Source organism: Salvelinus sp. IW2-2015, linkage group LG36, assembly GCF_002910315.2.
Source record: "Salvelinus sp. IW2-2015 linkage group LG36, ASM291031v2, whole genome shotgun sequence".
Classification (NCBI taxonomy): domain Eukaryota; kingdom Metazoa; phylum Chordata; class Actinopteri; order Salmoniformes; family Salmonidae; genus Salvelinus; species Salvelinus sp. IW2-2015.
Window position 1 is genome coordinate 27,695,500 of NC_036875.1, and position 16,116 is coordinate 27,711,615.

A 16,116-nucleotide genomic window follows, 5' to 3' on the forward strand; every position below is an offset into this window, starting at 1 on the left:
CTGTCCTCCCTGTTGGGACATGTCTGTGTTGAAAGCCAACCTCAATCTCCCAAGGCCCCGGGGAATTAATCTTCTAACGAGAGTTAATCTCACATAAACACACTGAGAGTCATTATCTGTGTCATTAACGGCCTGACAGACCCACACCCCAGGCACAAATCAATACTTTCTACAGACCGACACCTCGGGCATGGCTTATAATACTCTACTAGACCCCACAGAGTTCCTGTTACAACACAGTTTACAGAGGCGCTCACACACAGATACCTTTACGGACACAATTATACAGGGGTCACTGCTGGAGTGGAGAATCCACTCTCACTCTCTCATTCATTCTCTCTTTCTCTTTCTCTCAATTCAATTTCAATTTAAGGGCTTTTATTGTCATGGGAAACATATGTTTACATTGCCAAAGCAAGTGAAATAGAAAATAAACAAAAGTGAAATACACAATAAAAAATGTAATATAAACATTACACTCACAAAAGTTCCAAAAGAATAAAGACATTTCATATTCTGTCTATATACAGTGTTGTAACTATGTGCAAATAGTTAAAGTACAAAAGGGAAAATAAAAAAACATAGATATAGGTTGTATTTACAATGGTGTTTGTTCTTCACTGATTGCCCTTTTCTTGTGGCAACAGGTCACAAATCTTGCTGCTGTGATGGCACACTATGGTATCTCACCCAAAAGATACAGGAGTTTATCAAAATTGGATTTGTTTTTTGAATTATTTGTGGGTCTGTGTAATCTGAGGGAAATATGTGTCTCTAATATGGTCATACATTTGGCAGGAGGTTAAGAAGTGCAGCTCAGTTTCCACCTCATTTTGTGGGGCAGTGTGCACATAGCCTGTCTTCTCTTGAGAGCCAGGTCTGCCTTTGGCGGCCTTTCGTTTGTATATAGTCAAAGATTTCCTTAATTTTGGGTCAGTCACAGTGGTCAGGTATTCTGCAACTGTGTACTCTCTGTCCAAATAGCATTCTAGTTTGCTCTGTTTTTTTGTAAATTCTTTCCAATGTGTCAAGGAATTATCTTTTTGTTTTCTCATGATTTGGTTGGGTCTAATTGTGTTGCTGTCCTTTGGCTCTCTGGGGTCTGTTGTGTTTGTGAACAGAGCCCCAGGACCAGCTTGCTTAGGGGGCTCTTCTCCGGGTTAATTTCTCTGTATGTGATGGCTTTGTTATGGAAGGCTTGGGAATCACTTCCATTTAGGTGGTTATAGAATTTAACATCTCTTTTCTTGATTTTGATAATTAGCGGGTCTCTTCCTAGTTCTGCTCTGCAAGCATTATTTGGTGTTTTACGTTGTACACAGAGGATATTTTTGCAGAATTCTGCATGCAGTCTCTCAATTTGGTGTTTGTCCCATTTTGTGAATTCTTGGTTGGTGAGCGGGCCCCAGACCTCACAACCATAAAGGGCAATGGTTTCTGTAACTGATTCAAGTATTTTTAGCCAGATCCTAATTGGTACGTCAAATTTTATGTTCCTTTTGATGGCATAGAAGGCCCTTCTTGCCTTGTCTCTAAGATCGTTCACAGCTTTGTGTAAGTTACCCATGGCGCTGATTTTTAGTGCGATATATGTATAGTTTATGAGCTTTCGGGCAACGGTGTCTAGGTGGAATTTGTATTCGTGGTCCTGGCAACTGGACCTTTTTTGGAACACCCTTATTTTTGTCTTACTGAGATTTACTGTCAGGGCCCAGGTCTGACAGAATCTGTGCAGAAGATCTAGGCGCTGATGTAGGCCCTCCTTGGTTGGGGACAGAAGCACCAGATCATCAGCAAACAGTAGACCTTTGACTTCAGATTCTAGTAGGGTGAGGCCGGGTGCTGCAGACTGTTCTAATGCCCTCGCCAATTCGTTGACATATATGTTGAAGAGGGTGGGGCTTAAGCTGTATCCCAGTCTCACCCTCCGACCATTTGGAAAGAAATGTGTCTTTTTTGCCAATTTTAACCGCACACTTGTTGTGTATATGGACTTTATAATGTCGTATGTTTTCCCCCAACACCACTTTCCATCAATTTGTATAGTAGACCCTCATGCCAAATTGATTTGAAAGCTTTTTTTGAAACCAACAAAGCATGAGAAGACTTTGCTTTTGTTTTGGCTTGTTTGTTTGTCAATTACGGTGTGCAGGGTGAATATGTGGTCTGTCGTACGGTCATTTGGTAAAAAGACAGTTTGACATTTGCTCAGTACATCGTTTTCGCTGAGGAAATGTACGAGTCTGCTGTTAATGATAATGCAGAGGATTTTCCCAAGCTTGCTGTTGACGCATATCCCCCGGTAGTTATTGGGGTCAAATTTGTCTCCACTTTTGTGGATTGGTTTGATCAGTCTTGGTTCCAAATATTGGGGAAGATGCCAGAGCTGAGGATGATGTTAAAAAGTTTAAGTATAGCAAATTGGAATTGTGGTCTGTATATTTTATAATTTCATTGAGGTTACCATTAACCCCACAGGCCTTTTTGGGTTGGAGGGTTTGTATTTTGTCCTGTAGTTCATTCAATGTAATTGGAGAATCCAGTGGGTTCGGTTAGTCTTTTATAGTTGATTCTAAGATTTGTATTTGATTATGTATATGTTTTTACTGTTTGTTCTTTCTTGTAGAGCCCTAAAGATTGGAGAAGTGGTTTATCCATACATCTCAGTTTTGGATAGATAACGCTTCGTGTTGTTGTTTGTTTTGAGTTTTCCAATTTTCCCAGAAGTGGTTTGACTCTATGGATTCTTCAATTATATTGAGCTGCTTTCTGACGTGCTGTTCCTTCTTTTTCCATAGTGTATTTCTGTATTGTTTTAGTGTAGGCTCAGGTTTTCTGGGTCTCAATGTTTATGGTTGGATAGGTTTCTCAATTTCTTTCTTAGGTTTTTCAAATCTTCATCAAACCGTTTGTTATTGTTGCTCATTTTCTTAGTTATCTGCTTGAAATGTTTAGATTTGATAGAGAAGCAGAGAGGTCAAATATACTGTTTAGGTTTTCTACTGCCAAGTTTACACCTTCACTATTACAGTGAAACCTTTTGTCCAGGAAAATGTCTAGAAGGGATTGAATTTGTTGTTGCCTAATTTTTTGGGGGTAGATTTCCACACCATTTATAGCATGTCAGTTCCTTTGGCTTTGATGTCTCATGATTTGTAAAGTGTGATTTTGCTGTGATCTGATAGGGGTGTCAGTGGACTGACTGTGAAAGCTCTAAGAGACTCTGGGTTGAGGTCAGTGATAAAGTAGTCTACAGTGCTACTGCCAAGAGATGAGCTATAGGTGTAACTACCATAGGAGCCCCCTCGAAGCCTACTATTGACTATGTACATACCCAGCGTGTGACAGAGCTGCAGGAGTTGTGACCCATTTTTGTTGGTTATGTTGTCATAGTTGTGTCTAGGGGGGCATATTTATTATTTAATTTTTTTATTTAACCTTTATTTAACCAGGTAGGCAAGTTGAGAACAAGTTATCATTTACAATTGCGACCTGGCCAAGATAAAGCAAAGCAGTTCGACACATACAACAACACAGAGTTACTTACACATGGAGTGAAACAAACATACAGTCAATAATACAGTAGAAAAAATAAGTATATACAATGTGAGCAAATGAGGTGAGATAAGGGAGGTAAAGGCAAAAAAAAGGGCATTAAAAAAAAGGCATATGGGGGAGAGAATGCTGTCACCTCCAGGTAGGTGTTTGTCCCCCTGTGTGCTGAGGGTGTCGGGTTCTTGTCCAGTTCTGGCATTTAGGTCGCCACAGACTAGTACATGTCCCTGAGCTTGGAAATTGTTGATCTCCCCCTCTAGGATGGAGAAGCTGTCATCGTTAAAGTATAAGGATTCTATTAGGGGGATATAGGTAGCACAGATGAGGACATTTTTCCCTGTTGAGATCATTTCCTTATTCATTTTTAGCCAGATGTAAAATGTTCCTGTTTTGACTAATTTAATAGAGTGGGTTAGGTCTACTCTATAGCAAATTAGCATACCTCCTGAGTCTCTTCCCTGTTTCACACCTGATAGTTTGGTGGATAGGACTTCCAACTCTCTGTAACCAATGGGTCCGTCTCCTTATACCATGTTTCTTGTAGGATGACAATGTCTGTATTTCCAATTTCTATGATGAAGTCCAGGTTCCTGCTCTTTAGGCCAAAGGCAGATGACCTCAGACCTTGTATATTCCAGGATGAGATAGTAAAAGCTTCCTGTTCCATAATGTCTAGTGTTGTTTTTGTGTGGTTTAGGCCCGGACTATCACAGTAGGTGTGAGCAGAGCATGTTGAGCATCTGATACTTGCCTCTTAGGTCGCAGGATGGGGATTGTTCTGGTGTAATAGTGGGGGTTGGGCCTGTTGCTCTGCTCACGGCCTGGGCATAATTATGTCCTGCTCTCATGTTGAGGTCCGTGCCACAGGGGCAGAAGGGGCATAGGTCTGATATGGTGTGGCCTATATTCTGTGTGGCCAGGGTTTGCTTGGGGTAGTCTTAGCTGGTTTGGATTTGCCTGGTGATGCTGTGGTCTGGGTGTAGGTCTTCTTGGCATGGGTTCTCTTGGTGCAGGTCCTTCCGGCGCGGGTCTTGCAGGTCTGGGAGGGTGTCTCGCTGGTCTGGGCGGGGTGTCTGTTGCTCCTGTATGAGGTGCTAGGGCTACGGTTGAGGGTGACGTCCTTCAGGGTCCTGGCAAAAGTTGGGATTGCTGCCTTGTAAAGGTGGACCTGGTCGTAAAGGCGGTTCAAGTCCAGGGTGGAGTGGTGGGCCAGGTAGACATTAGGTTTTAAGGCACAGTCTCGTAAAATGCTTGCATTCACCCGCTGTATGGTGGCATGGTGAAAGTATTTTCGTGTTAGCAGGGTGGAAATAACCACTTGTGCGTCTCTCTTCAATAACCATCACTAATCAGCAGGATGGAGCAAGTTGAGCTGCTGTATTCATCAACAGATGCGTATTTATCAGTATCACATTGATTGAAGGTGATCTAGTATTCTTGTAACATCCCTGGCACACAGTTTCATTAATTATGTATCCTCACCCGTCAATGAGCAATGTAAAATGTTTTGAGTGTTGGAAAAAGTGCTTTATAACTCCAATCCATTATGTGTCATCATAAGCATTAGTCATATGCAACAAAAGTTTTCCATTACAGCAGTTAAGCAGAGTGAATAGTAGCCAGCTGACACTTGATCTGATCTAACCCGACAGAACTATCTATAACTATGAACTGTTATTAAGTCATTACTGATCCTGGACCTGTCAGGGCTGTCAGTGTTGGTCTACAGACAGACTGATTTATTGGAATATCCCCCTAGAGACCCAGCAGGGGCAATCATCTACTACACGCGCACACACGCACGCACGCACGCGCACACACACACGCGCACGCGCGCACACACACACACACACACGCGCACGCGCGCGCACGCACGCATGCACGCACGCACGCACGCGCACACACACACGCACGCGCGCACACACACACGCACGCGCACACACACACACACACACACAGAAAAACACAGAAGGTAAGCGCCAGAACAACAGCTGTCTTCAGATAGCATCTGTCTTCTCTCTCTCTCTCTCTCTTGGGTAAATCTATTTGAATTCAATCTCCTTTTGACAGCACCACTTTTGATTCGACGTTAAAAATGATGACATTTTAATTTAAAAACATTATTTTCATGAAATAATATAATATTTTGACAACACTGTTTGTAAGCTTTAAAATAATATCAAACTCAACCGTTTATATTTTCCAGTGATGAAGACATGGATGTCTCATGGTGGGGTATGCAAAATGGGTCAATTTAGAGAACCTTTATCTCCTGAATTCAAACCATAAAGTGACAGAATGTTCAGAATAATTCTAGATATCCAGTCTAGTTTAACTTTCTATGTGAATCCTAATGTTCATGCAGCAAAATATGTTTTGGAGTTATTTCTGTAAACCTGGGAAACAGATTTGATTGTTGTTTTTTTCTGTGCTCCAACTTTATCCCGAACATTTTCATTTACATTTAAGTCATTTAGCAGACGCTCTTATCCAGAGCGACTTACAAATTGGTGCATTCACCTTATGATATCCAGTGGAACAACCACCTTTACAATAGTGCATCTAACTCTTTTTTAAGGGGGGGGGGGGGGGGGGGTTAGAAGGATTACTTTATCCTATCCTACTATTCATGTAGAACCATGAACCCCGGGCCTTATCCCAAGCTGCCTTCCTCTACATGAACCCTGGGCCTTATCCCAAGCTGCTTCCTCTACATAACCCCGGGCCTTATCCCAAGCTGCCTTCCTCTACATGAACCCCGGCCTTATCCCAGCTGCCTTCCTCTACATGAACCGGCCTATCCCAAGGCCTTCCTCTACAGAACCCCGGCCCTATCCAAGCTGCTTCCTCTACATGAACCCCGGGCCTTATCCCAAGCTGCCTTCCTCTACATGAACCCCGGGCCTTATCCCAAGCTGCCTTCCTCTACATGAACCCTTTCTCTCTCTAAATCCAACCCCCGTCCCCTGATCACTCTGTGGTAACACATGTGATCTATCATCTAAAGGACGCAATGGAAATGAATGTTTAACCCCGTAATGGATATTTACTGTGAGTTGATAATGACTCTGTCAGATTAGGATGTGGCTTCTCTAACAAAGCAATCAGGGAGGAGATGAAGCCAAGAACCCAATTAAACTCTTTCTCACACACACGCATACATACAAGTACACGTGTGCACATATGTGCATGCACAAATACAAAGCGCTATGTGGTTCATATGCCTGTGGTTTAATTCTGATGACAATTAAACAAATACTTTAATGAAGTGAAGTTCTGGACTCTTGGCATTAGTCTCAACCTAATGTCTGTCAATGTCTGTTTTTCATTCTAAAGCCCTCTCTCCTCTCCTTTTCTTCTGTACTTTCCTCTCCACATTTTGCCCTCTCCTCTCTGTCTCTCTCTCACAAACGTACGAACACACAAACACACACACTCACACAACACACCATCCTGCTGCTTCCAACTAATGAACAACTCCTAAACACAATCAGTCAGATACTGGAGGATTTCTCCTTTAAAGCCAATTATTCCTCTTTAATACATACAGACCTGCCAAATCCTCTCATATCTCAAACACATGTTACCACTACAACTAACCTCCATGCAGAAACATCATAAACAGGGCTGGGGGAAGGGAGAACATTGGGTACTGAAGACAGTTTGTTCTCATTAGAACTAAATACTTTGCAGCCAACAAACAGCACAAGTATTAAATACACATTGAAATACACATGAAAATACACCCAGGCATTAACAGCAGTTGGAAGTGAGTAGGTGGGTGAGGAAGGGATTGAAAGGATAGAGTTTGATTTCTTTACTGAAAGACTACACTGTAAAAATAAAATAAACATGTTGATTCAACGTCCAACTGGAAGGCAACCAGCTGTGAGTTTGCTCAACAAAATGTTCACACACAAACATTTTGGAGCTGGTTGCCTTACAATTGTACGTTGAATCAACATATTTGTTCTTCTTTTTTTATGGTGCATCATCATAAACATCAGATGATTCATGGAGATGCTCTTATCAGATTGTTTCCATGTTTTCAGAGAGACTCCTAGAGTTATTAAACAGGTTCATATCATCACAAGGCTGTACTGATACAACTGTGTGTGTGTGTGTGTGTGTGTGTGTGGGTGTGTGTGTGTATGGTGTGGTGTGTGTGTGTGTGTGTGTGTGTGTGTGTGTGTGTGTGTGTGTGTGTGTGTGTGTGTTTGTTACTGGTGTATGTCTCTCATCTCTTTCATCTCTGATTGCTTTAATACAGACTGACTTTCCCCGGTTCAGAGTGCAAGAAAAACCAACTTCTTAATGCACATTAAAAAGGAGTCGCCCAACACACACACACACACACACACACACACACACACACACACACACACACAACACACACACACCACAACACACACACACACACACACACACACACACACACACACACCACGACACACACACACAACCACTACACACCACACACTACACACACACACACACGTACACACACACCTCCAGCCACACCACTCAGTAGTCCCTTTGATTTCTGTCTTACGTGATCTGTCTTTCATCGTCGCCTCTCCCTGATCCCTCTCTTTACCTCCACTGAGGCAGAACGTCTCTCTCTCCATATCACCTTCGTCTCTCGCGTTATCTATTGAGCGTTATTGTAGTTGGGCGGGTCCATTTACTGTGTCTAACTCATTAGCAGGTGGGAAAAACGGTTTCGGTCTGCGTCTCTCTGTTCCTTAGTCTTTAGCATGACAGCAGAACGGCCGACTATCTGTCTGTCAGTCTATTTGTGTTTAGTGTGGGATGATTATGGTGTCTGTAGCACAAGAGTCGAGGGGTCGGAGAGGGGCTGGGCTCTAGTGAGTAGAGGACTCCGAGCAGTGGGTTATGGGACCCTGGACTTTGGTCTGACGGACTGGACTGACAACGTATCATTAGCCTCAAACAGCCAGACATACAGTAGAAGAGAGAGAGAGCAGTGACCCTTCTGACCCTTCTCCCTCTTCTCTCCTTAAACACATTAGGTTATAACACAATTATTACTGAAAGTGAATTGATGCATGGAGGATACACTCCTTCAATTACACACCATGTTAATATATGGACATTGGATCTGCTTAGATTACAGTGTATTTTGGAAGTTAGAACAGCATCTGTTACAGGTCAGCTCGTATCGTTATCTCTTTACACATTTAATGATAAGTTCAACATCCTCTATTGAGACGAGCTCAATCACCTTACAGGGAGATATCTGTGAAACTGTTTCAAAGCTTGAGTGTTAAATTTCAATCTATATTAGGATACATATTGTTTGAATTTAATATTATCTGACATAATGAGAACTTTCTGCCATGTATCTGGAGACAGGATATGTGTTTGTTCTCCAGAAATCTGCATTAATTTGTAAACTTAATATAGCCCATTAGGTCTATAGTGCAGGCTTGTCAGGCACACGTCACCATTGTCCTTGTACAGAATATTCTAAACCTTCAAAATAAGGTATGACGTCTTTAAAAATATATATATAACTAACTTTTTTAAAGTTTAAAATGTTATCAGCAGAATTTCAGTGATACAGCTAAATTCCTTACTATGCTACTAAAAAAGCTATTAGCCTATCATAATTATTACTACGCAAATATGAATATTATCATTGCTACTTTTGTTGTTATTATGATCAGTATTTCCTTTCATTCATTTAATCCTGCGGCGCCATACTAACGCTTTGAAGATGAGTTACACGTTTTCTTTCTGACGTTTCTTCTTTCTTTATCCTTTCTACCTCAAACATGAAAAAGTGCGGCGGTGTGCCGGGGGGAGAGGGAGAGGGACAGAGAGCAGAGACACAGAGAGAGAGGGATTGATTTCCACCCTCAGCGCTGCAGCCGTAGTTCAAAGCTCCAGACTTCAGAGAGCGTCAGGACCCAGCATGTCGAGCCCGGGTTAGGCTGCCTGTCTGCGGCCAGGAGTTCCCCCAGGGCCCGGGGAGGGCGAAAACCAGGCGGCACCGTCAAAATAATTATGCGGAGAGGATTGAGAGAAGAGCAAAGCACACACCGGGATCGGGACCGACCAGGACCAGTCGCTGGTCTCAGAACCCGCTGTCTCTCTCGGGAGATGAGAGGTGAACTAAGAGCCCATGCTCTCTTCATGTAACAATTACCTCCAAGATGGTAGGCTACATCCCTAATGGATCAGTAATAAACCTGGTGGCCTAAACGTTATTACTTCCCAACACACCACTTAGCGACCACACACACTCACACACTGCGCTCTATTATCATGCAATTAACTACAGGTCTAATATAAACTGAAATACCGGTATGAAAAAGGAAAAAACTCCGGTTTAGAGCAATTACTAGGCTAGATTATCAAATCTTTAAGGCAGAAAAACAGGCCTATTTAAATATGTAGATCATTTGACATTTGTCCATTTATATCTTTCCAACAGTGGCTAACTTTTCTGAATATTTGCTTCATTTTCGACCAACAAACAATGTAACACATGCAGTTATTTTCGAAAATTAAAATTACAGTTAAGTAGGCTACATGTGTCTGCAGCATAAATGCTCCAGGAATTTCCTCAAATCTTGCAGCAATCCCGCTTTACATTCCAAAGCACTTTACCTGCGTGTAGAGCCGAGTTGAGACGGGACAGGTCTGGCGGCGTGTAGCCTAGCTCTCTGCGCGGACTGCTGTAGTTTAATGATTAGACTGTATTGAGCAGTCTGACAGGCATCACCAATATCTAAACAGCTAAACAAATCTTTCGTTAATCTCGCTGTTTTCAGCCCACAGTGTGCATGGCCGGTGATCCAGAGTAGCTCCTCCTCACAAAAAATATCATTTTTCTCCGCCCTAGAAGATGAGGATCAACCTGATGCAGGTAGTGAATGGTATTTATGTGCCTCCACAACTCCACTACGACATCTAGAGGTGAACCACAAACAATACATCTCCTCTTGGTAGGCTATTGAATTAACGTATTCTAGCTACTGTTAGGCTACTGATGTGGTGAGACGGAGACCATTCAATAAATCTACTCACATTTATCTGCATCTATCCTTTCATCAGTGTGCAATCAAGCTAATTGAGAGAGAGAGCGGAAGGGAGAGGAGGGGTTTGTATCCGGTATCCGTGTTGTTGGTCCATAAATAAAAGGGGAGCATTAAACTTTATACGTTGTACCTTTAAAGAACATGAAAGCTTCAGACTCTGGTTCATGTGTCTAAGATTTCCAATGTTCCTTCTGGTTTATGAGTGTTGAGTTATTGATGTGATGTTTATTTATTTGTTTACCAGTCGGCGCCAGTTGTTTGGGACGGACCGAACCCTGGACTTTCCCTGAGGCACAAGAACTGACCAAAGAGACTCCACCACTCTGTCTCTCTGTCTGTCTTCTCTCCTTACTCTGCCCGGTCTCCCTCTCCCCTTCCTCCCCGCTCCTCCGCAGGAAAGAGCAGATAAAAGATGTGCTTAGAGCTTCTGAGGAGAGAGAGGTGTGTTTGAAGAGCTAACTCCTGTAAGTCCTATAATTATACCTTTCTGCCCCGCCCCCCCTCTCTCTTTCTCTCTCTCTCCTCTCACTCCTCTCTCTCTCTCTGGCAGCCCTGAGCCCGGTGGCCCTCTCATCCTCTCATCTCTGATCCTCACAGGAGCAGCTTCCTTCCTTCCTGACCGACAGACAGACTGGCAAACAAAGAGACCAGTGAAGAGCAACAGAGCCTCACTGGGATGAAAACACCTATCATATTACATTACTCCAGATGACTATTACCACAGGACCACAGCCAGAGCAAACAGAACCCCAGTCAACTGTCTTCTAAAGCCAACAGCGATAAGGCCAATATCAGGTCTTTAATAAAGACAGCTGGTGTAGGAGGAAGGTATCTAGCTACTGAAGCCAAAACAAATATCACAGACTTCTTCTCTCTATTTAAAGTTTAAACTGTATATTTAGCCATCCATGTAAGTCACAGGAGTTCCAGGCTCCTGACGCTTTGCATGATAGGTACTCTGTAAAGGTGGGCATATTCTATCCTCTCCTGTAACTACACGTCCTCATACACACGCACACATACGTGTATGCTGTCCTCTAACTACTGCACTCCTCAACAGGAGAGCAAATTCTGTTACCATGGTGACTGCAGTGTCAGCTAACCTAGTTTCCACGGTGGAAGGACATTGGGTGAAGAGAGAAGGCTAGCCTATTGGTAACATTATTGATGTACAGTAAGTTTTAAATATAACAACTTCACAACTGTTTTCTTTACAACACTCAGACACAGATTTTCAGTGGTGAATTGCGTTTGGGATGGTTAGATGAAACACGCATAACATGTGGGCAGGAGAGGTAGGGGCTAGTTACACACATACACACGTAGAAACTTACTTGCTTGCTTATAGTGGGCCATCATATCGATGATGACATTCCATATCTGCCTCTATTTGTGAGTCTTTGTGTGACTGTAAAGTCCAATCCTTCACCCACATCGTCTGTTTCAGACGGGGCATGTGAAGTCTCTGACTGGGGGTGTAGGTGAACACACACACACAGCCGCCTCTTCCTATACGTAGACTACACGCTGCTAGGGGGCCCCACGACCCAAATAAATGTAATACAAATGTGTTTTTTTAGAAACTAAGATAGTTTGAAAAGTAGAATACACAAGGTGCAATGTTTTAATTTGGTAGTGCATCAGCAGTTTCCCACTTGTTATGTCAGTCACTCAATTAGCCCGTGTCAGAAAAACATTTTGTATTGCTAGTGATGGGTTCTGGGTTCTGACTCCTAAACTTGGAATAGTGTTAATTATCAGGCATCCTATTGAAKTATTGAGTGCTATAGTCTAGGAGGGTCTACCTACACCAGAAGTTAATGGTTATCTGTAGGAGGAATGAATATGCTGGAGGCAATTAAGCTTGGATTGTACTGAGTGAAGGAAAGACGATCACATGTTGGCAGGCACTGATAAGGGTGGAGAGATGTGGTTTAGTGAGGAAAGGGGCCAAGGTCAGGTCAGATCACGTTAAGGGAGAAGGAATAGTTTATTTCCTGCCTAGCAACAAAGATGTCATGTTTAGAGAGAAGGTGGAGATTCCACCCCAAATTGGGGTATATATGGGGCGGCAGGTAGCCTAGTGGTTAGAGCATTGGGCCAGTAACTGAAAGGTTGCTGGATTGAATCCCCGAGCTGACAAGGTAAAAATCTGTCGTTCTACCCCTGAACAAGTTAACCCACTGTTCCCCGGTAGACCGTCATTGTAAAAAAGAATTTGTTCTTAACTGACTTGCCTAGTTAAATAAAATCTATATACTGCTGTATGACCCAATGGGTGAATAAACTTGGTTTAAGCTTTACTAATCGTCAGTGAGTTTTACTAGGTTCATTTAGAACCTAACACTAGGTAAGGTATTCTACCAGCTATCTAAACCTTGTAGTAGGCCTAATCATCACCAAATTACCGACCGGGCACGCAGGGCATGTGCTCATGGGCCCTGACCTCCAAGGGATCCCTTTTGATTTTGTTTGTCACTCTCACACAGATGTGATATGAACATGGCATAAGTCATGGCAAAATTTGTAGAATTGCAGAAAATTTGCTTTAAAACTGCAAAAGCTTCTCACCACCCCATGACAAAATGTGTAGAATTACAGGAAATGTACTTTAACACTGCCAACATTTTATCTATTACCAAGATTGGGGACACTAAAACGTTTTGCCTGCGATGTGGGGGTGCCCCCCAACCAAATCTCACTTAGGCCCTCCAAAAAGCTAGAGGTGGCTCTGCACACACACACACACACACACACACACACACACACACACACACACACACACACACCACACCACACACAACAACACACACCACACCACACACACACACACACACACACACACACACACACACACACACACACACACACACACACACACACACACACACACACACCACACACCTACCTGCACGTCAGGCGGTTTAGGCCCTGTGCTCGTCTTTGTGGGTGGTAGTGCCGCCCCTTAGCCAGGCAGGATGTCTGATCTGTGGAACTCAACTCACAGCCTGCCAACCCCCCCCCCCCCCCCACAACACACACACACCCTGGGGCAGGAGTTAAACGTGAGAAACAGGTAGAGACAGACAGAGACAGAGACAAACTGTACTGTGCAGCTGACAGACCTTTTCCTTCCTCAGCCATGGGGCTCTAACAGGAATTTAGGCTGCATCTGAAGTGGTACTCTGTTCCCTGTAAGGCTCTGGGAAATAGGAGTGCACTTTGGTTTCATTTCAAACCAGAAACATGGTTTGGGTGGCAACTAGGAATGTGTGTGTGTGTTCAGTCCAAGAGCAACCTCTTAGATCTTACAGGGTAGGCTCAAGCAGTTAATACTTTTCATCAAAACATCTGGGCTATGGATCAGTTCAACATATCACCAGCAGGCGCCGCTAGAACCCCTCTGTTACCATCAATACTAGGCTACCTACTGTCCACAAGACAAACAACAGATATTTCTTTAGATGTCAGCAGGGTGGCAGTATCTTCACACATTTGTCTGCTCTGGTCTGACTGATGCGTAGCCGCAGGAAGTAGTGCTGCAGCACTCCCTGAAATATCTGAATGAAAACACATTTTAATATTAATCACAAAAGTAGTGCAATGGGCCTTTACAAGTCCTGTATTAGCAGACCTATATAGCCAAATGTAGCAAGAAAAAAAAAATCTGAAGACCATCCTCCTCAGTGAATTTCATAAAAAGATATGTTTAAAACATTAAGAAAGTTATCCGTTTTAAATAAAACTATACTAAATCTATTCACGTCACCAAATAATTGATTAAAACACACTGTTTTGCAATGAAGGGCTACAGTAGCCTCAACAGCACTCTGTAGGGTAGCACCATTTGACTGAGCCATGCCTCCTTGCCCGTCCAACATTTCCTCATCTCCCACCCCTTCTAATGCGACTAGCCCCGATGCTCCTCCTTCTTTTTCCGCTGCCCCGCTACAAAGTTTCTTCCTGCAGGCGGTCACTGAGTCCGAGGTGCTAAAAGCATAACCCCAAAAAGCAATCTGGGTCAGATGGTTTAGACCCTTTCTTCTTTAAGGTTGCTGCCCCTATCATCGCCAAGCCTATCTCTGATGTTTTTAACCTGTCTCTCCTCTCTGGGGAGGCTTCCATTGCGTGGAAGGCAGCCATGGTTCGTCCTTTATTTAAAGGGAGAGATTAAGCTGATCCTAACTGTTTTAGGCCTATTTCTATTTTGCCCTGTTTATCAAAAGTGTTGGAAAAACTTGTCAATCATCAACTGACTGGCTTTCTTGATGTCTATAGTAATCTCTCTGGTATACAATCTGGTTTCCTCTCAGGTTATGGATGTGTCACTGCAACCTTAATAAAGGTCCTCAATGATGTTACCATTGCCCTTGATTCTTAGCAATGTTGTGCTGCTATTTTCATTGACTTGGCCAAGGCTTTTGATACGGTAGACCATTCCATTATTGTGGGCCGGCAAAGGAGTATTGGTGTCTCTGAGGGGTCTTTGGCCTGGTTTGCTAACTACCTCTCTCAAAGAATGCAGTGTATGAAGTCAGAACATCTGCTGTCTCAGCCACTGCCTGTCACCAAGGCTCGATCCTAGGCCCCACGCTCTTCTCAATTTACATCAACAACATAGCTCAGGCAGTGGGAAGCTCTCTCATCCATTTAAATGCAGATGATACAGTCTTATACTCAGCTGGCCCACCCTCTGGATTTTGTGTTAAATGCTCTACGACAAAGCTTTCTTAGTGTCCAATAAGCTTTCTATGCCCTTAACCTTGTTCTGAACACCTCCAAAACAAAGGTTATGTGGTTTGGTAAGAAGAATGTCCCTCTTCCTACAAGTGTGATTCCTACCTCTGAGGGTTTAGAGGTTGAGGTAGTCACCTCATACAAGTACTTGGGAGTATGGCTTGACGTTACACTGTCCTTCTCTCAGTACATATCAAAGCTGCAGGCTAAAGTTAAATCTAGACTTGGTTTCCTCTAACGTAATCGCTCCTCTTTCACCCCAGCTGCCAAACTAACCCTGATTCAGATGACCATCCTACCCATGCTAGATTACAGAGTAATTTATAGATCGGCAGGTAAGGGTTTTGTGCTGTAAGGGTTTTGTGCTGTTACCATGTTGTGCTGCTGCCATGTTGTGCTGCTAAAATGTTGTTGTCATGTTGTGTTGCTACCATGCTGTGTTGTCATGTGTTGCTGCCTTGCTATGCTGTTGTCTTAGGTCTCTCTTTATGTCGTGTTGTGTTGTCTCTCTTGTRGTGATGTGTTTTGTCCTATATTTTTTAAATTAAATGTTTTAATCCCAGCCCCCATCCCCGCAGGAGGCCTTTTGCCTTTTGGTAGGTCGTCATTGTAAATAAGAATTTGTTCTTAACTGACTTGTCTAGTGAAATAAAGGTAATATTTATTAGAACAATTTTTTTAAGTAGCCGGAGGACAGCTAGCTTCTGTTCTCCTCTGGGTACATTGACATCAATAGAAAACCAAGGAGGCTCATGGT

General features: G+C 43.1%; 1 protein-coding gene across 2 annotated transcripts in view; it reads right to left on the reverse strand.

The window, feature by feature from the left end:
* The window catches only part of LOC111959932 (tumor necrosis factor receptor superfamily member EDAR), a 54,443-nt gene extending 44,048 nt beyond the window's left edge, over positions 1–10,395 (reverse strand). Inside the window, exon 1 of one of the 2 annotated variants that reach the window (XM_023981787.2) lies at positions 10,192–10,395. Coding sequence is in view for 1 of the 2 variants with exons in the window: in XM_023981786.2 (XP_023837554.1) it covers positions 8,108–8,183 (76 nt within the window). In the remaining variant the exon portion in view is untranslated. Of the gene's footprint in view, positions 1–8,107; positions 8,371–10,191 lie in introns of those variants that run through there. The other variant, XM_023981786.2, reaches the window with a different exon arrangement.
* Positions 10,396–16,116: the final 5,721 nt, after the last annotated feature.